This window comes from Malurus melanocephalus, unplaced genomic scaffold, assembly GCF_030028575.1.
Source record: "Malurus melanocephalus ecotype Western Australia unplaced genomic scaffold, MMel_1.1 scaffold_69, whole genome shotgun sequence".
Lineage (NCBI taxonomy): Eukaryota > Metazoa > Chordata > Aves > Passeriformes > Maluridae > Malurus > Malurus melanocephalus.
In genome coordinates this window covers 2,678,576-2,704,987 of record NW_026623301.1, presented here as the reverse complement: position 1 = coordinate 2,704,987, position 26,412 = coordinate 2,678,576, and the positions used below count along the sequence as shown (strand labels likewise).

Genomic DNA, 26,412 nt, shown 5'->3' with positions numbered 1-26,412 from the left:
AGGTGACACTGCYTTAGCAGGGGCTTGGACTAGATGATCTCCAGAGGTGCCTTCCAGCCCTAACAATCTCTGACTCTGTGATYCARGCTCYCTGGGCAGGCTGTTCCAGTGCCTCACCACCCTCGCAGTGAGGAATTTTTTTCCTAACATCAAAACGAAATAATCCTCGCGCCGCTGTGGTAAAGCCGGCTGGCGCCCCGGCTCGGCCAAGAGCYGCCTGTGCCCGGCGAAAGCACCTTTGCGATGGAAAGCAACTTCGGCAAACCCAAGTGCCGAGTACGGGCTGAGTCACAGCCCAGACACAGCGCGGCTGTTGCGGGGCTCCAGCCGGCGCTGTGACCGCCCGGACACCTCTCTTGCCGGTGTCCCAGCAGGCGGGGGCTGCCCGGGAAAAAACACAGCCTGGCTGATCCCCGAGGGCGGGAAGCGCGCGGCTGCTGCTCTTCCCGCGCAGCCCGTGAGGTGATCCCGGCGGGATTCCCCTGCCACAGGAGCTTCCTCACAGCTCCTCAAAACCTCCCGGCTGTCGCCGGAGTCACTCGCCTTGCCTTTGGAGAGGTGTTCCGCGGGGCTTGGAGCAAGGCTTCACTGCGCCACCACCCTGATTTGCTGCCAGACGGGCTGAGGGCACAGGGAGCAGTGCCTTCCCCTTCTCTGTGAGGCTTTGTCACCAATCCAGCATCCTGTTTTCCTTCAGTTTTGTTCGAGGTAAAACATGTTTCCTTCACTCTGGTYTCAGATGTGTTCGATGGCTTTGTCTGTATTTCAGGCCAGTATGGGCCCCCACATCCCTGTGTCCCATCCATACACATCATGGGTGCTTCAGAAGCAATAGCCCCATGGATATACTCTGGCGTGATTACAGGCTGGATTTGGGGGGTATTTTTGTGGCATAAAATTTACCCAGCGTGACCTGTCACCGTTCCTCAAAGCTGGTGCTTAAATTCTGCACCCTGAGCCTGAGTGCGAGGGCAGCTTCGTACTTCACTGAATGCCACCCCGTCTTCAGATCCTGACTCAACTTTTCAGTCAGCCTGACAGTAAGAGAAACTACTGTCCCTCAGATTAGAATTGTTACCGTCTCTCAGATTAATGTTGTTACTGTCCCTCAAATTGGTGCTGTACCCAGCTTTAATAAGAAGACTCTTCATTTCGACTTCCAGGTTACTGAAAATKGCAAATATTGCCGCCAAGCTCTGGGATTTGCTTGTCTGTTCTGACAAAACAGCGATAGCCATTCTCTGTCTGATGCTCTGTTCAGCTTAGCAGGAGCTCAGTGGTGGTTTCAAGTTCATGTCCTGTGATTATTGGCATCTAAAAGTGTAATTTCTCCCACACACGTGAACTCTTGTACAGGAGGCAGTTGTGTTTATTTCCGATGATTTATAACCAGTAGTTATTTCTTAACTGGCAGTTCTGTGTTAACTGCTACTTTTCTCTTTATCCTCTCCCCTGAAGGGAGAAGCCTTTTGCAAGCACTCTGTCCCATTAGCTTTTAAGATGTCTGGGAAGATTTAACTTAGACTTAATATACCGAGTGGTTCCCACAGGGGAGTCTTCCTCAAACAGCAAGCAGGGCACTGGAGTGTTGCAGCAAGTGTTTTACAACATCTCTGCTACAAAAATCCCCAATAAATGTTTGAAAGCTAAGGACTCAGGTTTTTTTTTTTTTCCATGGTTGCATAAGGACAAGATTTTTTTTTCTCATTTGTTTAAAATGGTCCTTTCCCTTGAGCTGTAGCTTTTGGAATTCTCTGATKAAGTGATAGTCTTGGCTGGCATTTAAAAACAAACTTGCTTTTCTGTGTTTTCCTTTAAGGGTAAGAAGCAAGGAAACACTATTTTCTTTTAAATTACAGTCATAAAACATTCACATTGTGATTTTTCTAGGATATGACTGAGGTTAATCTGTTTAATGTGTTACACTGTAAAGAAAGTAAAGCAAAATCAGAACAGCAAAGTTATCTTTGACATTGTTTCTCTAGTTCATAATGTTTTTAAATCACAATTTACGAAATTGCTTTTCAGGTGAATACCTGGTGAGTTCATRAAGTTCGGGATCAAAATATTTATTGCTGTACTCACTGTGCTGGTGAGAACAGTTCCCAAAAGTGTTTTAGGTTTTGGAGAGGGGAGAAATATTAAACCTGCCTTTTCTGGTGTGCAGTGTTTGATCCTGACTTTCTAACTGCTTGTCTTTGAAATGCTTGGATTGAAAAAGGTGCTACAGTTAAAAGGTATCTTTTCCTTCAAATAATGAAATGTTAGGGTTTTTTTGTCATAAATATTATAACTCATTACATTGAGACTGACCTGTGCTGCAAGGCAAAGGAGCACACAACAGGCACCCAACAAGATGGGTAACATGACTTCATATTATTCCTGTTCAAATGTGATTCATTAGTACTGCATGAAGGAATCATATTCTTAGTCTTAAATTCTGGTTCTTTGGGTTCTTTTTGGTGGTTTTTAGGAAGTTCCAAAAATGTCTGAATTTCAGCACACGGGTTCAGTTCGTATGACAATGAACATAACATTTATTCTGTATTCTTTTGTTGCTGTCTTTGCTCTGAATGTTTTTGCTCTTGCAAATAATTATTTTTTCAAGTACAATGCTTTACATATAACAAAGGGATATTGGGCTGGTTTAGCTGACCAAATTATGTTATATTTTCTACATATTGTCAAGCAGAGGAACAATGAATTATTCATTTACGTAATACCATATACTTATAAAGTTCTCTAAACAAATACCTGCCTTATAAAAGTGAATTATTTTTTTTTTTATTTTAAGACCCAGGTACTGCTTTGGGGCCATCAACAATATATCATGAATAGCACCAGACACCAGTCTCTGTTCTTTGTCAGTCTGCCTGAGCTGCAAAAACTCTGTGCTGCTACAGTAACACTGAATTCTCAGATCCCAGAAACAGAGKCAAGGAGTACACAGATAAAGACTTGCAGGTAAAGAGTTTTGAGGGCTATTATTTTCAGAAGCTGCTAGTGATTTTCATTCAAATATTTTATTAGCAATGCTAGAATTAACTGTTACAAAATCAGCAAAATTCTTATCAGTGGCAAACAGTGCAAAATAGTTTAAAATAGTTTTCTTGAGCAGGAGGCTTGCTGGCTATTGGGGAACAAAAATTAAATTTCTCTTTTGTTTAAGTTTTACAGTCTAACAAGTCCACATACTTCAAATTAATAAATGTTTAGAATTAATCTGTTTACCTGCAAAGCTGGAATGCTTCGTGTAGGTTGAGACTAAGTGAAAAGAATATTTGGAAAGCAGATGTATGYGCCTTAGYGTCCACCAAGCATTATGTCATTCCSTTTAACAGAAAATGGGAGAAGTGAGAAATTCTGCCAAAATGAACACTTTTGGAGAGTTCCCTTTATGTGCCAGAGGTCTGTAGTGTTTGTCTTAGATCCCTGTGGGTTATCTGGAGCAAACAACTTGGACTACCCAAGTTATTATACTGAACTGAAGGAAACTGATTAAAMGTGTAATGTATTGTGTTTGCAGAAGATGAGAAAAATAAATTTAAGCTGAGAAAATAAAACTTTTTCATTTTCTTTCTCATTTTTTATAGACAGTTATTATTCCTGTATCAAGAGATCCTTTCTGCACCTGTTATGGGGACACTGAATCAAATTTCACTTGTAATGGCGGTCAGTATCACTGTGTAAATAAATATGTGTAGTTACAGTCTGCTGCAGATGAGCAGAGTGCACCTCATTTAYCTCAATGTTCTGACGAGGTAAAATAATAATTTGACAGAGTTCGATGAGTTTGATGAAATTTAGCAAAGCTTTAACAGTGGTCTGACAAGTTTCAGGAAGTTTGATGGCAAGGATTGCCTTAATAATTACTGCATGGAAAAAAACGTGAAAAGGAAAATTGAGTTAGAGTGACTCAGAAACYGGAGGTGCAAAGAGTCAAGAGGGCCCTCCTGTGGAGACATGAGGTTCAGCATGGACCCCTTTCTGGAATTCTTTTTTGGAGCCTAGGTGTGGCTAGATSCCGTCTTCATCTCAGATTTGGTCATCAGTTCATGCTTAATGTAATAATCTGCAGAATGTTTATAGTGTGTGAGTAGCTGCATGGATTAGTAATTCTTAGCATTAATTCAGCACACTTTCAGTCACTTTCTGCAGATCACAGGTAAGGGGTCTTCCGATTCTAAGGAAGGATCTCTTAATTTCAGGTATGGAATCTCTAACCTTGAGAGAGTCCCTGCTCAGAGTCACCTGGCAGGCAGGCCTGCTGTCTTTCAGTCTGGCATTCAGGGAGTGCTCAGATGAGGCCCATCCTGATTTTAATATTTAAAGGGTGAAATGGTTGGCTCCTAGCCAATAGTACAGACAAGACAGATGTCTTTGATTTAGTGCTGGTATCTCTTTCTCTATTTTGATTACCTTGTACTTTCGGGTTTCGAAAACACCTTTTGAAATATTTTTCAAGACACCTTCCCTCCCTTGTACATGAGCCAGGAACTTCCAGCTTGCAAGTTCACCCCAAGGATGTGAGGCCTGTTGCTACTTGGTCAGCCTGAACCAAAGTATGGATAGGAGTCAGTTGTAGTCATCACACATACCAGTATATTTCTGTAAGAAGTGTTTTGTTTGAGGATCAAGGATAAATAAAAACTTTTCTTTTAAAGCAAACTTTTCTTTTTTTGTCCTATTGTGGTGTAGAGGACACCTTAAGTCCTCTACGCTTTTGATGAAAAGGCCTTTACAGATGGTGAACTGATTTGTGGAATGGAATGGACTCTGTTTGTAACATGCCACCCAGTTTGCAATGAGAGAAGCAGGTGCAGAGTTCTGCAGCTTTGTTTTGGGCAGTCTTTTCCTTGCTTGGCTTGCTTGTTAATGTATTTTTAGCYAGAAATGAGATTACATTGTGAAAAATGTCTGAGTTAGTTTTAGTTTTCTCCTTTAAAACACAGGATAAAATGTTTGCTTAACTGTTCCCCTGCATGCTTTTCAAAGACAAAGTCTGTTTTACCAGAATTTAATTTACRATTTGCTAAAATATGTCTTAATATCAGACACTTGATTTATTTTTTTACTGTTACTTTTAGATACCATTTTATGAATCAGGAATATGCCAAGCCTATGTRGAGAGACAAGGAGCTACTGTAAGTGCCGAAATATGACACAGTTCTTAAGACTGTTACACTTGTCTGCAATYGCTGTTGGCAGAGATGAGTATTTTTCATAGGCCATGCTGTTTGCACTACAGAAGCCAATTTTAAGGGTGAATAAGTCTGCTCCATAGACAAATTGTGACCTGTGAGTTGGGGTATGGTAAGTATACTTTGTCAGAGTCAATAGTTTTAAGAACTTTGTGAGCAATTTCTCTAGATTTCTTTTCTGCTGTGGCATCCTGCTCCTGCTCAGAGGCATTTGAAGATTGACCTCAAGGCAACCTTTGGGCCAAAGCCCTTCAGCTCTCCTTCTGGTGTCATCCCCCTTCTCCAGTGGAAATGTTTAGGCAGCTGAGCTGTCTCCCCATTCACCTTTGGGTTTACCCAGCCTGTAGAGGACAAGGAAACAAAAGCACAGAGAAGAAATGGAGCCCTGAGCTTGAGAACTGATATATTTTTAGACCATTTACTATTTTCTAGTATGCAACATCTGTGGGATTTATGAATGTGTGTGTGGAGGCACTAAAATTGCCAAGTCAAAAGACTGATTGTAACCAAAGCCAGTAGTTCTCATAATTTATTTACACAGCCAGTTGGGTGTATTTTAATTTGTTCCAAGAAGTGCAAATGCATATGCAGATTAGTAAGACATACASTGTTCAAATATGCTTACCTTACAGAACTGCTTTATGTTGATGTGTGTAGGTGACCTGTCACATTAGGTTTTCCAACACCAGCAGATTGATAGTACCAAGCAGTTCCTTGCAGTATTCATTAGAATGACACAGAAAGGGCCCATCCCYCTGGAGGTATATTACTTAACTCTTTTTAACCCATTGTAATTAATTTATTGACTAATGCTGATGGTCAAGAGAAAGCTCTGCAGGACAGGTAGGCAAGTGGAGTTGCTGGGTGAGCAAAGCTACATTTATCTATTGTGATTGTCAGAAAATATCTCTGGTCTTGAGTCTGACAGCAGAGGTAATGTCAGCTTTGGATGTTGTGCCTGTTGTCTGGAAAGAGTTAGATATCTAGTAATGTACTCCAGAAGGTTCAGTTAATCTTTTCCTCAAGTCTATTAGCCCTGTGAAGACATTATAGGAACTGTAGTGCACTTTACTTTGATGGCACATGAAATCTAAAAGCTTACGTCAAATACTGTGGTAACTTCATCTTGTAGCTAAGATGAAACCTAAAGAAGTGTGGCATATACTAGGATTTGGTTCCAAGATGAAGTAGCAGTTTATATGCTTAAATTTTAACTGAGGCCTTTAAAAAATCTGTTGAATTATTACAAATATATGTTTCTTTTTTATCACTGTTCTTAGCTGGAAGCACCGCAAACAGTTACTCCAGCCCTTCTCCAAACCTGTCTCTCCTACACACTTACAGCCAAACTTGCACCCAGATGGAACAAAGCTGGTCATCTCTTGGTGCAAGGTATTTGACTCACTTGGGTCAGGAATCAAGCATTTAGTTTTCAGTTCTTTATTGTTGCTTTTATTTTCCATCATTTAAATTCCATAGTTATTTCATTCATTACAATAAATTGTTTCATTCCTTTATCCTATTACTTTTTTTCTTTATTTGCACTTTTATTATTTTGTTATCCAAGTTCAATGACTCAAATTAATAGTCTGAATGGACATGCTATTCACCTTTTCATCTTCTTTCTTATCTTTGTAATAGATCCAATAATTATATCAACTGAATGCAATGTACCAGAGTAATTTCCAAACCCAATTGTCCAATATTGTTGGACAGTAAATGTCTTCTAAAAATTTGGCATGTTTTTTAGATTCATGCTTTTAGCAGTGGCACGTCTGCACATGGTTTGCAGGTTCTTCTAAACAGACCCTCTATCAGACCCTCTACTTCTACCAAGCTCCATCTCTTTAGATGGCAGTTCCTTTGCCTGACATCTCTCTGCTCACTGCTGTGTAGTATAAATGTGAATTACCAAAGTATGGAAAACCAGATGTACTTCAGATATTGCAGTATGCTTATAATAAGTAGAGTAATTGTATGTATAATTTCAAATGTATGCTGGAAAAAGTGTGCATGTTCTTATCTTATTCCCAGCCACAATAACAATAGTAACCTGTTCTCAGTATCTTCAAAATTAGGATGTCAGAATGAAATCAGTTTATTCAGGAGTAGTGGCTGGAAGTAGAGGGTTAGAAGGAAAAAGCGAGGGTTAGTTGCTGTCCACTAATGTACTTTTACATATCTCTCTTTCTTATGGAAGATGTTAAAAAAATCATCAAATAAATAATACCTATGAAAAGGTAATTGATAGAGGGGATTTTCTCTCCTTGGAAGGAGCACACCTTTCCGCATTCATGACAGTGTCAAACAAAACTGTGGGATTTCTCATTCTCTTTTTTTAATGCATAAAGACTTTAGATGTATGGCTGAAAAAATAATGTCTRTCTATTCTATTTATTAAGGGAAAGACTTTTTGTCTCATTCAGGAAGGCAGAATGCTGTTGGTAAGTACAATATTCTGTTAATAGTAAACTTGAGAGAGCAAGGTAAAGTTACGTACTTTCATTTTATCGTAACCTTGGTATTACCAGCACAGTGTCTTTGGTTTTCATTCTGAAATAACTTCTGTCCAAATACACTTGCTGGATGTTCTGTCTGTCATAGTTGTCAGCTCAACCGTGCCTTTGAAAAATTACCCACAAAGAAGATAATTTTTRTACTATTAATCTACAGCCCTTAGATTGACATTTGCCTTTTTAAAGTTATAATTATTGCAGTTAAATGCACTTGCCTCAAAATATAAGTCTTTCAAGTGATGTGAAGGTTCCATAGTAACAGATAGGAAAATGAGCTATAGTGACTGTCCAGTGCGTACTGTGTTTGTTCTTCACAAAAGTGAAGTCCCAAAACATKCTGTTTAGCTATTGCAAAAATTACAAAGTAATATTTTTATTCTAGTATAAAAATTAAAGATTACATTTGGRGATATTGAAGCCTAAATTTGCACCAGGGACATCTGCTGAGGAACTTAGAGCTGAGTGAAAAATCTGGAGGTGTGTCAATAAATGTTCGCCTTTCCTATTGACAGCTCCTGGATGGATAATACTGGGCTGAATGACTCAGTGCAGMAAATGGTCGTAGGAACTACATTTGCTTTGAAAATAAGTGGTTTTGTGTCAAGGATATGATTATCAAGCACACAGTTGCACAGCCAGCCTTGAGTTTCTAGGGAGGCATACTGTATGACAGTAATTCATTATTATTTTTATTTTTCACCGTTAAAATGCACCTTATTTTAATTTCTGTGCTGAGAAAGTCTAGCCTTTTGATTTTCAAACACAGCATTTTGACTAACAATTATCTTAAATAAACATTTGGGTTAGATTTCTGTCTAAGAGATGAGCTGTAATTCAAAACAGGGCATTGTGCTTTTTTTTTTTTTTTCTATTTAGTTGTAGACCTCAATGTGTCAGAGAGACAGCTTTGCATCAGTGTGGAGCCTTGCTCAATTCGGCTGCCACCCCCTGAGGTATATGCCAGTTATATTTTCTGTGACTCTGTTTGTTTTACTAATCTTCATCTTCTGTTAGATGACTTCCAATTACCACGATGGGGATAGAAGTGCTCATTTCTGATTGCATTGAGACATTAACCATATTCATTGCCTATCTGTGTCATAAAAGCATAACATCCATTCTGTATCTATATTGATGCAGTCTAGCCAGCACTGTAAAGYTGAGATTCTATGCTAAGAGAGCTTTCAAAAATTCTAACAGAATATAGCAGTGAAGTGTCTTTATGATTCTAGGCTTCCTTAGTCTGGCAGTATTTTCTAGAAAGCTCTCAGTCACACTGTAGTACATAGACAGTTTTGAATGTGAGTTGTCAGCACCATATTCAAAGTACATGGCTATTATGGAGTCTGCTTCATTTCTATTCAGCTTCCAAAATACTGGAGCAGCCAGGACTATGCTGCTTTTAAGCATAATTAATACATTTTTCAAGAAATCTAGCTTGAAGTTGAAAACTCACCTTTTTTGACAGCCTTCTTGCCTGTGGTGAATACRTCCATACATGCAGGGCATATTTGTCAGGGCTGCTGGTTTCTTCTAAAATAAATACTTCTGATCCAAAATCTTCATTGTTGGAATAGAATAGGATTCCTTTTGAGACCTGGTTGGGACAGCATAAACGTTAAATCTATCTACAGGAATCCAGTTCCCAAATGACACAGACAAATGATGGAAATGATCATGATGTGGCTTTGTTATCAGCTTCATCCTTTCAGTACTTTTCTAACACRGAAATGACCAGATTTTCTTGTCTTGTGAATAAATGAAAACCCTGGTAGACCATAGAAAGATAAGATGTTTCTCAAATCTCAGTCTTTGATTGTCCCCTACAGTCAAATTCTGACATTGTGAAAATGTGGGATATTTTTTCACTTCTCAGAGGATGAAACTGCGTGTCCCATTAATTCTGTTCGTTTGGTATTTGCATGTGATTAGCGACATACACAGTTACTAAAATGTCATGCATGGGTTTCTGATTTGAATTTTTAAAATTGTGCGTGGAAGTGAGACAGATCTCAATTTGAGAAATTCCTTCTTCATTCTTATTTATTAAACCATTTCAAATAAAGTTTAAATCTCACTGATTTCAATAAACTTTAAACCTTGTACTTGCATAGCTTGTGGAAATGTAGGCTCTGCTCTAATATAAGAGAGTGTGCAATTTGATGATAGGAATATCTTCTGGAATAATCAGTCTGTGAGAGCTGGTAGAATAATAATAATATATTAAGTTTCAGTGTATTCTGATACATAATTATTTTGGAAAATAAAAAATAAATAAAAAATTTTGTACTGCTGTAGAATTATTTGTTAATAACCTTTTTTTCTGTTTTAAGCTGGTAGATTTTGATATTTCAGTAAACACCGTAAAGCTGTTTGACAGCAATGAAAATACAGTTATTCAGCAGCATTCCATATTAAGTAACTGGTGCTATGTTTTGCCAAGGTAGGAATCTGTTTCTATTTCAGCAGAAGTAAACACTGGAATGTTTGCCCTACAAATTGTGAATTTGATACTAGAGATAAGAACACTTCTGTTTTACAGTCTGTTTTACATAAAAGAAACTTTTCTCAGTTTGTTTTATTATGTCAGCATTATGTAAAATGAGAAAAATTAATCAATTTATCATAAACTATGCCTTTAAATATTGTTTCAGTCTTACTAATCTTTRTGCTACTTCTGTGATGCAAGAGCACCAATTTTTCTCAAGTACAATTTTAGCAGAAAGTGTCAATTTAAAGAAAAAGTATTTGCWCCTTTGCTACAAACTACCTCCATCTTTGCCTATGATTTTTCATCATTAAATATAAGAGAAGTAATGATGATATTTGCTTTTGTTCTACGTTCACTGYTAGTGAGAGTTGTAAGAGAAATTAGACTTGTAGTTGCCAGGTTCTTTTCTATCCTTCAGGAAATACTGCTATTGCTATGTCATGAATTTGTAAGCTAAAGGAATTAGTTCTTGAAAGATAAAAATAATCTGCAGATACTCTGAATGCCAAAAATAAGATTTTTTTTTCCCAAAAGACCAGTATTTTTTCAGCTGGATTTTATGACACCCTTGCTAAACATCCTTTCTTTTTTTCCCTGTGCACAGCATGAAAATGGGTCAGATCATAAACATCAGCCACATMATTCCTCCAGAATCTCCTTTCCGTTCATATAAAGAATTTCAGATGCACTGGAAGAGTCTGGTGAGAAATACATACACTGCTTTCATTTTTTCCTCCCTTTTTTTTTGTGTCCATTGAGATTATCCTTGTAATATACATTTGTGTTTGGTTTTTTCAAGTATGGATATATTCTTCCTGAGGATCTTGAAGAGACAAAAATATACTTGAGTGTTTACTTCAAACCAATTGGRGAAAGGTTCTTCACGTATCCTTTCAGAATGTATTTGCTACGTTTCCTCTCCTACAGTTCCAGCAAAGCTYTGCTTTTCATTTTTGAATGTGCCACATTTTTTTTCTCCTTTAATAATTTTATAGAAGTCAGTAGAGAAATGTTTCAGTAGGCACATTGAAACAAAATATTTAGTCAAGTCTCTATCTCAGTATTCATTAATAGGAAGTCAAACAGCAATTTGCCTCATAACCTCCATAAACACSATAATGCCTCTCTAAATGCTGATATAGAAGAAAGGGATGTTAAAGAAAGTTAAATTATGAAAAAAATGTGGCCAACAAAGATTTCTTCTAAAGAGAATTTTTCTGCAGGAAAGACTAGACTAAGGATTGCTTATATTGAGTAGTCCTTGCTGTCATAGGTTAGTGTGGCATAATCATRCTGAAGTCCTGTAACTTTATAATCGTCGTGCCCTTAAGAAAATAAGTGCTTTTGTTCACCTTTTTAAAAAGCTTCAGACAAACTCATACTCTCTTCTCAAAGATGATTAGTAATTATAGAAATTGAAAGAAACTTGTTGTATATTCCTGAACACATATTCAGGTATCCATTAAGTTGCGTTCGAAGTCAGCCAGTGCAGTATTTCCCTAGAACAGATGCAGAAAGTGTAGTGAACTCTTTTCTTTCTGACATGAAGAGCAATCTTTCACAACTRTGTGGATTTCCAGTAAAGATAACTAGTAAAGCACTTTATGCTACAAAGGAACTCTCCAGGGCTTCAGTGCAAGTAAGGCTTTTTTAATAAACATATTTATGATATGTACTTTTTTTATAGTATAAAGTGGTCCTTATCATATTCAGACCTCAATAAGAGCATGTAGCTATACTATTCACAACAACTATCAATCCTGTAACTTTTACTTACGGTGTAAGTGAAAATCATATTGATATTTGCCCGTTGTTATGTTATTATTCTCATTATAAATACATTAAAAATAGATTTGGTGTTAAGTAATTGCTATCAGTATTTGCAATTATATAGATTTTTTTTAATAGCTGGATGTCCAGGACTTTCTCAAATCTCTTCTCTAATAACAACAGTAATAACAACAACATTAATAACAGCAACATTTTTACTATTGTTACTATTACAAAGGCATGTAATGACAGGACAAAGGGGAATGGCCTTAAACTGACACAAGGTAGATTTAGATTACATATTAGGAAGAAATTTTTACTTGTGAGTGTGGTGAGGCCCTGGAACAGGTTGCCCACAGAAGTTGTGTATTCTCCATCCCTGAAAGTGTTCAAGGCCAGGCTGGATGGAGCTTTGAGCAACCTGGCATTGTGAAAGGTGTCCATGCCTATGACAGGGGGGCTGGAACAAGATGATCTGTCAGGCCTCTTCCAACCCAAACCATTCATGATTCTATTAATATTATTAGGATTATGRTTATTACAATTTATTTAAAAATAAAAAGAAAAATGTGTGGTCATAAGCATTTTAAGACACTCAGGTTGTAAGGTTCATTCCATGTGAGGTGATGGCAAGGAGGCAAATATTCAAAACTCCTTWAATTTGAGGTCATAGCAAAGACTGAGTCTCAAATTTCTTTGGTAATAGTGTGTGAAAGAAGAAATGAAGTAATTAATTCTGAACAAAGAATAGTGACAGAAGTTGCAGAGGTTCTAAAATACTATAATCCTCTTTCAGAAAGCAGTTCCTGTTTATGTCTCTTCAGTGATCAAAGCTAAAATGGGCCSTATGTGTCATCTACATTTTTTGTAGACATTCAAACTGTCTTTTGCTCAGAATACAGATGCTCTTAGAAGTCTTAAGAAATGCGGAACCCTGTCAGTCAAACCCTCTGCAGACCCTCCCTAAAAGGGGTAGATATTATCCAGTTGGAAAGCACTAAACCAAGATAATGACTGTAATTTAAGTCTTTCCTTCTCAGAAATATGATATTTCAGCATATTTTATAAACAAAGAATTGGGAGAYGAAACCTCCTTAATTTATAATGACAACTAAATATTGTTTTAAAATGTAGTCATTGTAATTCAAAGCATAGAATTTTATGCTTAAATATTGTGATGTGTATTAGGTTGATATTATATAGTGAAGCATTAGGTGGCACTATCAGATCTTAAATCCAGTACATTCAGTTTAGCAACTCTTGTTGTGTTGCAGGAAATAAAACCTAAGCATACGAAATTAGACGGTGAGATGGTTTGTGYAGTATCTCTAACTCAGGCTCCTCCAGGAAAGCCGGCTCTGCCTCCTAGGATTCCTTCGCCATGTAGTACGGAAAACAGCCACTGGATGGAGCGTTTGATCAAAGAGCCAGGAACGCAGAGTTTTTCCAGTAGCTGTAACAGTACAGGAGGGGTTAGCATTGAAGCGGCAGAGAAATCAGTGAGCGATAAGCAAATACCAGGAGTACCAGAGTTACCAACTGCAAAATCCTTAGGAACATCTGTAAACTCAGCCTCTGAATCCACCCCCACCAAAGGCAGCAAAATTATACCAATTTTCAAAGGAAAGTTGATGCAAATGAATGGAAAGATCACAAATCAAACGGATAGGAAGAAAAGTGAAAATGCTGAAAGACATTCACCAGTAAAAAGTGTGGGTGTTCCATCTTCTACACTGTCTGTGCACAAGCCCAGCATAACTCAGATTTTCAAACATATTCAAAATATGCCAGTCAAAAATCCTACTGATAGCAAAGTGCTTCAGGTAAAGAACGCGAAGACACATGCAAAGCATGGTACACCTGTATTCCGATGGAAAACCCAGACTGATGGACAAACTGCTAATTCTGATTTTTCTGAAAACTCAGCTTCAAGTGGGAATCCAAGTGAAGTCAATCATAAAAAGGCAAAYTCTCCCTTCTTTCTTAAGAATGTTGGGCCAGTGCTTCAGAAAACAAACACCAGTCTGTGTTTGAATACATATGAATCTCCTRCTTCCAGTGCAAGAAGGGGAAAAAAGTTTGCAAGTCAAAATACTACTCAAGTTCTTGAGAAACAATGCCAGTCGAAAGAAGTGCATTTGCAGATTGGTAAATTAGACAATGAAATGACAAATTCCAGTTTGTCACTGCAACAAACAAAGAGATCAAATAAAGGAGCTGGGTTAAATATTCATGAGACTGTATTCAAAGATACAGTGTGCATGGCCAAAAGTGAAGAAAACAAAGCAGCATGCCACTTTAAGTACTGTATTGCTGAGACAACCAGTCATTATTCCAAACCTAACTTTGAACAGGTACAGTAAAGAACAGGGCTCATTCTCACTGCTTTTCACAAATTCGAAAACAACATTAAGCAATAAAGAGCATGACTTTCGTCATGTTCTACCATCATTCTCAATATAGTTTCCTAAAATTCTACCATATAATTTAATGTTTTCAGCCACTGCTGCTTTTTTTTTTTTTTTTTTTTTTGCAGAAAGGGAAGATGATTTACTATGTTTTGTGAAATACACACTTCTTTTATTGGGGACTTTTATGGTGGGGCAGCTAGTTTTCCTTTGTTTAAGAAGTTTATCAAGGTCTGTGTAAGGTTAACCTAGTGACATTTTTTTAATATTTAATCCCTCTTCTTATAAAACAATGTTAATGGAATAATTCCTTCTTCCTGAAAGGAATCTCAAACCTCATAACTTGCGTAGTGCTGATAGCAGTTGTTTGTAAGGCATTGGGCTGCTAGACAAACATGAAAGTTTTGCAAATTCAAGTTTAATTACAATTTCACAAAAAGCAAAATTGCACTGTAAAAAAACCCCACTGGACATGAGGAAAAACTCTTCAGCATGAGAATGGCCAGCTACTAGAACAAGTTGCATAGAGAGATTTTTTGAGTTTGTTTCAGATTCTCAAAGCTGACTGAATGGGGCCCAAAGCAAGGTGACCTGTCTTTGAAGTTAGCTCTGTTTTGAGTAAAAGTTACAATTACATGACAGCTAGAAGTACTTTACAGCCTAAATTTTCTGTGATTCTCCCTGCATTTCARTTAAATGGATAGTTGAGCTGATTTCAGTGCAATTTTTAGGGGATAATATCCCATATGTAGGGCAGATGGATGAAATGTCTTGTGCTTATCACTTTTTGCATCTATAAAATATAATTTGGCAAGTTAGCTTTATGTGATGAGGGCACCTTTTGAAAAAGCAGGTAATTTTAACAGTTAGAAAACTTCTTCAAAATGTTGTGGGCTTTTTTTGCTAATGAAGGTGTAAACTTTTATACTTCAAGATGTTTACAGGGAACAAGTATCTGACATGTGAAACACTGACCTCAGACCTGACTTTGCTAGTCAAGGAGAGCAACGTGGAATCATCTGCAAAGAAAGCTTGTGCCAGAAAAAGACAGGTAAACATCCCACACACATACACCCTTTAATCCAATCCAGAAGGACCTGATTTAAGAGAKGAAAAAGATATTTCAAGCTTTTTAGCACATTCCAGTTGAAATAGGCAAACTATGAAAGCTTATTGAKCCTGCTCTGGATAAAATGAACCTTAACTAGGATAAAATTAATATTAACTTATGATACTGTCACTTKGAGAATTAATTTTAAATATTTGTCTTCGGCAAAAGATACTACTGAAATGTTTTATGATGTTACTGTTTSTGAAGCAGATTTTCTGATTCTACAGAAAATATTTTTATCCTGCCCAGTATAACTCTGGGCATTCTCAGTGTCTCAGTGAGTTTCTCATCTAAAGGGCTTGAATTTCAACATTCCGTAGAAACAATGTTTTGTTACGTTTTTAAAGCCAAATGCAAGACAATTCTGGAAGTTTTAACTATAATTAAAAGAACACAGTCCGTGCTCTCCGTGCGCGCAGTTCAGAAAAGGCCCTTGCAGCAACCCCAGGGGCCTGCTGGAGGAACACACTCACCCCAGAGCTTGAGCTGCAGCAGGGAAGAGAAGAGTTTGTGTGGGAAGCACCAGCCCAGCTGCTCTGAGCTGGCCCCATCCAAGTGCAGCTGGGAAAGGCCCTTCCACAGGGCCACAACAGAGTCGCTGGTTACAGGCCCAGCACTCCACAGTAGAGTCATTCTCACAAAGAGAAGAAAACCAGCAGCTAAAAATAACTGTGGCAACTGAGCAACTAGGAATAACAACGCCAGGGTCTGGGTACAGAAGGGAGACTTCCACCACAATATGAATTAGTGCTGAAGTMMTTTWCCTGCCAGTGGGAATGACCCAGACRCACCAGGGCTCSTGAGCATGGAGAACTTGTAGCTGGTCTGCAGCACTGCTGGAATGGGGAAGGGGCACTGTCCTGTCCTAGTTAGGAGTGATAAGTGGCTCATGCATTTCTCACTCTCCAAGCAGGCTGTGAGTAGCACAGGTACCTGCCTGAGCCCTGCAAGATTCTTCTGGGAAGTGTCAGGAGACAGCAAATTCTCGGTGCCACACTGCCAGTGCAGTGCTGCCACTGCTGGGCTCAGGGGTGGTGGGTGTACAGCTTGGGAAGTTTCAATGGTGTGTCAGGAATAGGAAAGAGAATWAATGTCTGTTAAATGAGGTAGGGATGGATTTTCTGATGCTTATGAGGGTGATTCCTCCTGTCTCCAGATTAAAATACAATAGTGCTAACTGGGGACATTGCTAAACACGTCTCTGAAAAGTAAGCCTTTGTCATGATCTCAAAAATGATCAGTTGGTTTTGAAAGTCATGGTTGCTAGCCTGTAAAGGGTATTTTCAAAGTAGCTGTGATCTTAATCATTTAGCCACTGTACTTACAAACGTGCTTTAAATTATTTATATTGGGAAATAGAAACTTTTATTAATAACTTTTTATTCAACTAAGCATTTTACTCAGAAACAACATTTTTAGTTGAAGTTAGCTTAGTWTTGCTGCTTCATTTCCTTTACTGGYTTTAGTTCTTTCTGTTGGTSTTGTTTTTCTGAACAGAAAGAAGAARGTTATTCAAAGTTAAAGAGAACCAAAAGAAGTAAACCTTCTACCTRAGATGTTCTGGAGTATTGAAAGAAAACTCTGGGTACGTTTATTACAAATCTTAAGTGTTTTTCTTTTATTAAAATAATATCACATCTCTAATAGTTCCTATGCTTTTGGATCATGATGACAACATCAGCTATCTACAAAGGAATCACTTTACTAAAGCAATAGCTTCTAGAGCAAACTCATGAAATAACAAAAGCTGTTTCATTGGACACTAGCAAATAAAGCTTTGCCTTTTTTTTGTGAAACAAGCAATGCTAAAATAAAGGCATTTTTTACGTACTAGAACTTCGAGTTTGGTAAAATTTGTATTTTAATTGGCTCATTTTTCTCTCAAACAGAAATAAATYTCGGTTTTGGGCTTCAAAGTTTTGTTTGAATCTGAGCTGAAGTTAAAACCATAAACCATTAAAGTGGAGCTGTGTATATTATTTGATACTGTTACATGAAATGAGGTGGCTAAATGCATTTGTGTTGCTGAGATCTAATCAAAGGACAAAACTGTCTGTCATACAAACTGAATAAATTTAGTTTTGTGACAAGATATTTCAAGCCACATTGTGGGTGGTTGTCAGTAATAGTTTTGCAGGAGAAAACAAGCTTGTCCTGTGAACATTCCTTTGAATATTAGGGATAGAACATTAGGATATAGCATAAGAACCTCACTAGATTTAAGGACCAAATGCCTATCATACGTTATCAGTTGTAAAACATGCAGGAAAGAGTAGCCTATACAGTTAACCGTTTCAGAAATAAATAGGAGTATATTTATTCTGAAGAAAATATTGATGTAAGCAAGATGGTCACACAGACAGAACAGCACAAAAATGTCTATTATACAAAGCAAATAGAAAAATTGAGCAAGAAAGAAGCAAGATATAAACTACAACTTTTAACCTGGCTGTTTAGATTCAATGGGAGTGGTAACAAGTAGCCAAATGTGCATTTTGTCTCAGAGATGCACTTTATGTCCTTCTTTTCCTTATTTGGATATATTTCTTCCAGTGAACATATATATCAGTTGGCTGCTTTTCCTAAAAAAGACCATTTTGTGGATGGAAACTTTCCATCTATAGCCTTTATACTTTGGTATTCAGCATATTTTGTCCCTGGCTCTAGTGTTTCATCTCCCCTGCTTCATCCAGGCAGTTCAGGCATGGTCCTTCTTCAGAGGTGATCTATTTTAGTGATCAGCACAGATAGTTCCAAAGCACATAGTTCCAGAGTCTGTGATTTTCACTGAGGACTGATGAGCAGAAGTGGTGTCTCTTCAAATGGTCAGAACTTTACTTTTTGTTACTCTGATTTTTTTTTTTTATTTAAGAGTTAAATGCCACAGGATCAAGTTGATCAKGGTAGACAATGCTTAAACCCTGGAGAGAAAAGTGTCTTCCATGTAGTGTTTAAAGTATGATTTCCAAGAATTGCACTGGTAGGGGTTCTTCATTGGTGTTGGTGATTTTAAAAGAAAGCTGAGCTAAAACAACTTCTGCTGTTGGATCTGTGCCTACAGTTTTGATTCTGAAAAGCTTTGCTCTACATTCCTTTATTATGTATTACTAAACATGCATTCAGAGTGCATGTTTTCATTTGAACACTTGGGAATTACTTGTAAGTTTTCAAATTTACTGTGTAGCAAAATTTATGTGTGAGAAGTCCTTAGATTGGAATTCAGTGATGTAGTCAGCAGGAAGGACTTTGTTCTATAATTCATGACAATAAAAACATTTTTTACAACTATTTTGCAAAAAGGGTTGGTTTTTATGACTTATGTGCAAAGTTCCACAACCTCKTGACTTGTCCAGGAAATCACAGCATAATCCTAATTTTTTTTCTTTGTTTTGTTTGAGTGTATTAATAAAGCAACAGGAGAGAAGTATTTAACATTTTGAGGAGCTGAACATTTGATTCTGATACTAAGAGTGTCTGTGCATAGTTCTTTATTAATGGAAGTCATCCTATCATATTCAAGGTCAAAACATACTGGGAAAGGGAAATTTGTTATGTAAGACCAATCAGAAGAGCAAAGCTTCCAAAGGACAGCATATACTGCTGCAGAAAGATGTTTTAAAAGAAGCATTTGCATCATTGCAAGTGTTGGTGGAAGAACAGACATATTAAAAATGCCAGCACTGAAGGTCCCAAACTTTTTCCACTGATCTGCAAAACTCGTCCTGTTGTTCTGCTCCTGTGTTGCAGTGAGATACTGACTTTTGGGTTCAGCTGCCAAAATTCATTTAGCAAATGAGAAGATACAAATTCATCATATAAAGTAATAACAGTAGTATTTCACCTGAAACTATTTCCTGCCATTGCTGTAAGGATATGGTGTGAACATAAGAATATGATAGGAGGTCCACACAATTAGAATTATATAAAAATTCTCAGCAGATTTGGTCTGAGATTTATTGGACTGTTTCTTCTAAGAGGTGTATCCCTACAGCCAACATTTAGGAACTTATCTTGAAGGCTGTTCTACAGAAATTGCAACAAAACCACTTTTCAAACACTTTATTGATGTGAAATAGTAGGCTAAAATATTATCTTTTCTATGTGGTGAAAATAGCTGGCTTCATTGAAAAAATATTCTAAAAATGTTCAATCTTACAATGAAAAAGCAATTTCTTTTATGATGGGGGAAAATTTCCTAATCAAATCTAGTAGCAGAAATAACCTCTGGACTGTTTGCGCCAGTAGGATTTTGGTACCTAAGTACTTGAGACATATTCCAAAAAACAGTTGCTATTGTAAAATTTTTGCTGTTATCCTATTTTCCATTGCCCCAGGATTATTTCGGGCTAGGAGTTAATTTATTGCATGGTTGACCGTTTATAAGTGTTAAAGAATAGTTTCTTAAGATTTTGTCTCTTACTTTCTTGTCGAGTTAAGGAAGTGGTTCAGCTGCCTGACCTCAGCAGGTTAGGAAGCTGTGAATAGACTTCTGCAACAGAAGTTCCTTCTTCCAGCACCACAAGTGATTGTGATATTTTTAGGACTTTTAATTTAAAAACCCAGATTCAAGAGAAGGGATAAATCTRTGCATAGTTCTGCCGATTTATCATGGAGAGAATTCCTTCTTGTTCTGTATAAAAATGCAGAGTTAATTTGATCATTTAGCTTGAATTCCCCAAACCCAAACTTTGTAAACAGAATACAAAGACAGATGTGGGAGTAGAGCAATATTTTTTCCCTCCATATTAGTCATAGAGTTCTCAGTTGTCTTTTGGTTTCTTCTATGATGTAAACTTTTTCTGTTTTCCTCCATTCAGGTTCCCAAGAGGGCAGTAACATACTTGAGGATCTCTGAGCTTTGTGTATTTTGCTGTTTGTCACTGGTAGCTGTTTCTGGATGAAAAATTGAGGGTTAAATACAGTCAAGTGAATCCATGTATCATCAGCTTCTTCAGACAGTTCAGGTTAATAAGCCTCTAATGCATTYGAAAATATAACTAAATTGTTTAGGTTTTGAATCACATTATGTCTGTCCTGCTACTTGCTCACACAGTTAATCATTCTTCCAAATTATTTTGTTGTTTCTAGTTGGGTTTCTAAAGATATAATATTTAATTCTTTGCTACAATGTCTGGGCCAGTTCATTTCAACAGTAAAAAATTCCTAAATAAGTTTTCCTTCTCAAGTCAAATGGTTTGAAAATAAACAATTTTATTCCTAGAGGAATAATTTAAAGGCTGGATTTGACTCAAGCTTCATTAATTCTTGTTGTAATTTTGATGACTTTTCAGATATGAAACTGCTCTGTAAAAGATTTTTGAATTCTAATTGACAATACCATTCTTCAGGAGTTCAAAAATAACCTGTASTTGCCCTTTGAGTAATTTTATTGCCATAAGGGTGTCATCAGTGACCTACTTCAAGGTGCAGATATAAAGATATTCACATAATATATGGTTGTTGTTTCATAATCACTGCTTTGAAGTGAATATTATTGTGTTACCTGGAAGAAAGGAATCAAATGTCACATTAGCTCCTAGATTCAACTATTCAAACTGTAGCTTAACRCTTGTTTTGGACATATATTTGCAAATACTTTTTTCTAAAAGAATTAATGCAATGCGACTTTCTGCGCTTTGTGAAAACTTTTTTTAGGTTTATATTTCAATAGCTGTGTTTCTGTTTGCCTCATTCTTCAAAGCTGGATTTTGTCCTATTATTATGACAACTTTTGCTTTGTTTTGTTTTCTCTCAAATGGTGACTGTCAACATAGCTCTAATTTCAGGGTGACAGTGTTTAAAAGGAAGTGAGCTCTTCAACAACATGCCGTTTTCTCATACGGAATACAAAAAATACAAGACAAATACTGAAAGAAGTTAGAGCAATGTGCTCTGCAAGAAATCAAATTATATTTACATTTTGTCTGGAAATTGGTATACAAGGCTACTTTTCAAATGCTGTGGTTTAGTTWCCTTTCATAGATTTGACTCTATAACTGATCATTCTCTTGTCTTACAACATGGAAAAGCCTGTAKAGTAGTTGCATTTCTACCATGCAAAATAAATTAGTGCTTTATCTGATCTGCTTCCTATTGCTGCTTTTAAACTGCTGCCAGTTACCAACATTTGCCGTGTGTTACAGAAGCAATTTTGCATTATTCTTGCATTTTTAAATGTTTATGTAATTTTGTGCTATATGTTATAATACTCAAAATACAGAAAAATTATCTCAGATACAATGTGTTCCATTGAAATAAACTACTGAGTTGCTCATCTGTGTTAAATTGCCAATTCCTTCCYGATCTAAACTGTGGGGGAGAACTCTGTTACTCCACCCCACCCAYTCCTTGTAAATGTGTGTGAAGGTGTTGATAGTGAGTGAACTGTGTTGGCTGCAGGAGTGATGGTGGTGGAAATGCCCGTAGTGGGAAGGAAGGATTGGTGTTGTGAGTGCCTTGGGAGGATTTGGCAATCCTGAAGGGACCTTGGCTGCTGCCTTACTCTTCACTGTTTATATGGATGGGCTGTAAGAGCCTACCCCTGTTTCTGCTTTTAATCAGCATTTACTAACTGGGCAGAATACCCTCACTTCTGGCAGGTGCCAGAACCTGTCAAAGCACAGGAGCCCTCAACATCCAGGATCACCTGGAGCCTCCACATGTGATGTCTACAGGCTTGGTTTCTCATGATTAAAGAAACAGATGCCTCCACTGGCTCCAAAGTATATAAATGTACATCAGGAACAAGGGAAAATGTAAAAGGTTAAAAAATCCTCAGGTTTGAGTAACTGGTGAAAAGGTCAACTGTCAGAAACTATCACCTGCCCACTGACATCTGAGGGGTTTAAAAGTGTTTTATAGCTTTTCTATCAGTTCTCAAATAATTTGATTCTATATCTAAGTCAATTCAGATTTACATCTGCCAAAGCTTTCTTTGGCCTCTCTGTTAGAGGATTCAGCAAATATTTGAGTTGAAGTATTCACAATGAGTGCACAATATTTAATAAATATGCATTTCCAAAGAGTGATCTTTCCTCACATATATTCCTAAGTTGACACTGGTCTTATCCTCCCTCGTCTTCACAGATGTAAGCCAGAGGGAATTTTTATGTAATTTTAATTGGCATATGCTCAAGCCCTCTGTCAAATCTCAATTTAAAAGTTTACAGTTTATTTTATAGGTGCTTATAAGTGCAGCGAAGCTTTCTGTTCAGTTCCTTTGATGCCAGCTTCCTACCAGCTTGTTGTTCAGAGCAAATGGCTTAAAAATAGTCAGATTAAGATCTCGGGAATTACTATGTCACCATATCACAAAGTAACTTAGTAAGTACAGCACCTTAAGAAATTTGGGCTGCAAGTTTTATTGCATCAACCTTCACACAGGTTCTGAGGAATTGTGGCATCTCCTAAACTAGTTCASAAAAACATCCCAGCCCTGAAAACCATACAGTGTTTTCTGTCTCTTTGTAAATCTGCGTGGTTCTGCTGACCCATGGACAGCACAGAGCAGCAGCTCAACCTCTCACCTAAAAATTTGCAGCCAGGATGAGCAAATCTGTTTTCCCTGGGATGCGTGCAGAACTCAGTGCAAACTCTGAACATCCTAATCCCCCCAGGGTAGYATTAGAATCTGGAACAAGGCAGTCCAACTTTGCTGGAAAATATGTGAAAATTGTTTTCAAAGAGTTTACAGGTCCACCAGGAACACACATAGCTTCTTGCAAACATTTTTATTGTTTAAAATAGTGACAACAAATTCTTTATTTAACCCAATATGTAAGAGAGATTTAAGCTTTTTCCAGAGGGAAAAATTCAAAAGTATTGAAGGCTAATATGTCTGATCTTCTTGCAGGAAGCTCTTTGTATGGGACTAAATAATCACTTTCARAGAAACAGTTTCATTCCATTATAACAACTAAATATCTACGTAAAATTATATCTAAATAGATGCACACATAATGTATGTCTCAGAGCACATATGTGAATATGCACATACATACACAGACATTCATTAGAGATATTTAAAAATGTGCTGAGTGTATGTAATGTGAAAAATGTTGTTATAGTACAGACAGTTCAGATTGGGCAGCAGTGTTTGGTAGTTCCCTGTTGCCAAGAAGTGGGGGGGGATGGTGCATGAGGGATAATTTTCATCTTGTTTCCCTGATTCCCTTGTCCAAAATACAAAATTCGATTTAAAATGACAGCAGCTGCCAAAGTTTAGCWGATTTTAGTTGTGCTGAGCTTAATTAAATACTATTAAACCATGAACTGCTATCTAAATAAATCAACAGTAAGCGAAGWGTGCTGATAGCTACAGATTGCAGCATGGTTATGGTGTGAAATCTTGGATGGTGCCAACTCAGTAGTGAAGGTAAAACCTCTGTATGTGCCACCATCCACCTCTCCCAACACTGGTCTGTGCACTGCATGTGCAGGTGGCTGGGTGTTGGAAGGGGTACCTGAGTGGATGATCCAAAAYTGAACTTTTAACATAAATAAACACAAAATGTGTTGTTACAGCACTGTGTTGCTGTGCTTCTCAGCTTCCACAGCCCAGTCAAATGCATTTCCCTTAATTATGCATGGTATCACAGCACAGATTTTGGCAAGAATGAACATTTGTCTTGCAAGGCAGTTGGCCGCCTGTCTCAGTTGCTGGTGAGTACCAGGGAATGGTGACCAGCAGGATGAGGGAGGGGATTCTCCCCCTCTATTCCRCTCTCATGAGACCCCAMCTGGAGTGCTGCMTACRTCTCTGGGCCTACAGCACAAGAAGCAAGGGAACGTTTTGAAGGAGTCCAGAGTAGAGTCCCAAAGAGGATCAGAGCTCTGGAGCATCTCTGCTATGAAGACAGGCTGAGAGAGGTGCAGTTATTTAGCCTGGAGAAGAGAAGGCTCTGGGGACACCTCACAGCAGCTAAAGGGTACAAGAGAGTCAGAGAGGGACTCTTGACAAGGGCACAAAGCGATAGAACATAGAGTAATGGCRTTAAACTGAAAGAGGCAGGTTTGGATCAGATGTCAGGAGGAAATTCTTCATTGTGAGGGTGGTGAGACACTGGAATGGGCTGCCCAGAAAAGCTGTGGGTACCCCATCCCTGCAARTCTTCAAGGATATTGGATGGGGTCCTGAGCAACCTGACCTAGCAGAAAGTGTCCCTGCCCATGACACAGGGATTGAAACAAGGTGATCTTTATAATCCCAACCTAAAACATTCTATGATTCTATAAAATAAGCTAAAACTGCTCAGTGCCAAAGTGTTTTCCTGAATAAAAATAAGGGTTATTCTCCTGGGAGGTGAAAGCCAGAAATCCCTGTGTCTGTACATCCAAAAAAGAAAGGTATCTATTTAAATTTTTATGTCACCTTTTTTATTACATTATGCAGCAGAAATATTTTTATTGCAACTGGAGCTTCACATCTCTGGGATATTTCAAAGCACATGAGGTAAATGAAACTAAATTAAACCTTTGCTAAGGAGGGAAAAAAAAAAGGATGGTAAATCATAATTCAAAATTATTACATGTAGTTCTTAATCTTCAAAATAAAAACATCAGAAAATTGACTCAATTTATTTTTCATCCATACAATAGAAAGTAGTATGGGAAGAATTAAAATGGATTAAAAAGAATTAAAATGGTAATGCAGATAACATTCTGTATCTTATTGTGCAGTTTTAATGTATGTGGCCAGCACTGTAAAGTACTGAAATATGTGTAAATTCAAACATTTGTTAATCAGGAAAATTCTGTAGTGATCCTTGTATTGCAAGAAAGACCTAAAAAAGGCTTAAAGTTCCATAAGTTTATGTTTTCTGAGAGTTAGGATGCTTTGAAGGCTGACAAAAGCTTTTCATTGTAGATTTTGCAGCTTCTGTAGGAATGCCCTCTCTAAAATGCCACCCAAAGTCAGCACATTGTCCTGGGTTATTATTTTTCAGTCTAGTAGTACTAGTTGAATATTCTGCCTCTGCAGGTTTTTTTAATTTAGAAAGAATAACAATAAAATCCAGATTCTGCCCATCAGTGAAAGTAAATGCATTCCAGTAATGGAAAACACATATCTCCCAATACCTGGGCACCYGGCCAGCCCAGCTTGGTATTAATCATACATATTCATTAGTTCTCATTTAGAGATGAGTCAATTGATGTTAGCAGTGTAAGTGCACACTGTGTGAGCCACCATTCATATGTAAAGGGAAAAACAACACCAGTTTTGGGATTYCATACGTACTGGGAATACTGGATAAGCACACATCCCTTGGCCATTGGCATGCATGCATCTCCTGAAATATGAGGTGGGTGAGGGGCGCTGAACTGCATTCCCTCGTGCCCTGCATTCCCCTGGCACTGTCAGATCTGTCATTCTTTCATCCACAATGCCAATTTTACCTTCTTTCCCAGCCTTTTTTTTGGGCTGAAGGGATTCAGTTGAGTGGGAGTGGGCAAGGAGTTAAATCACAGAGATACTACTTTAGAAATTTTGTTTGCATATTTGATATATGATAATGCAGATACTAATTAATTTCTAATGAGTTAATTTKAAAGGCTAGAAGCTACTTATTTGCTGCATTGTTAGTCAGTGATAACAAGCCTGAGGGAATTTGTCATAAAAATTATGCTGGGAGTTTCAGTACTCTGAATACTTTAACTTTTGCAACTTTATGAGAAAAGTTCTCATCTGCTGGGATATTTTCAAATATTAATAAAAAACAGGTGCTATAGAAGAAGATTTCTTCTGAGATTTTTTTTTCCAAACGTCAGTTAAAAAATAATTATTTTTATGCTATTATATGGAATTTTAAACTTAAGATGGAGATCTAAAGCAGTCATATTGACAACTGGAAAGGAGAACAGAGATCTCAAAGAAAGTCTCTGTAGATTAAACAGAAAAAGACASAGAGAAGGAAAG

The 26,412-nt window shown here is 37.5% G+C and overlaps 1 protein-coding gene across 1 annotated transcript; it reads left to right on the top strand.

Annotated features, from left to right (window-relative positions):
- The first annotated feature begins 143 nt into the window (after positions 1-143).
- On the top strand, positions 144-21,726 carry CUNH18orf63 (chromosome unknown C18orf63 homolog). Its single transcript, XM_057366647.1, is given in 15 exon segments — positions 144-708; positions 2,795-2,964; positions 3,594-3,672; positions 5,088-5,144; positions 6,482-6,593; positions 7,604-7,645; positions 8,594-8,670; positions 10,051-10,160; positions 10,813-10,909; positions 11,008-11,093; positions 11,664-11,847; positions 13,253-14,332; positions 15,321-15,437; positions 16,995-17,082; positions 20,315-21,726. Coding segments are annotated over 13 exon segments (2,250 nt in total). The 5' UTR covers positions 144-708; positions 2,795-2,830; the 3' UTR covers positions 17,070-17,082; positions 20,315-21,726.
- The last annotated feature ends 4,686 nt before the right edge of the window (positions 21,727-26,412 follow it).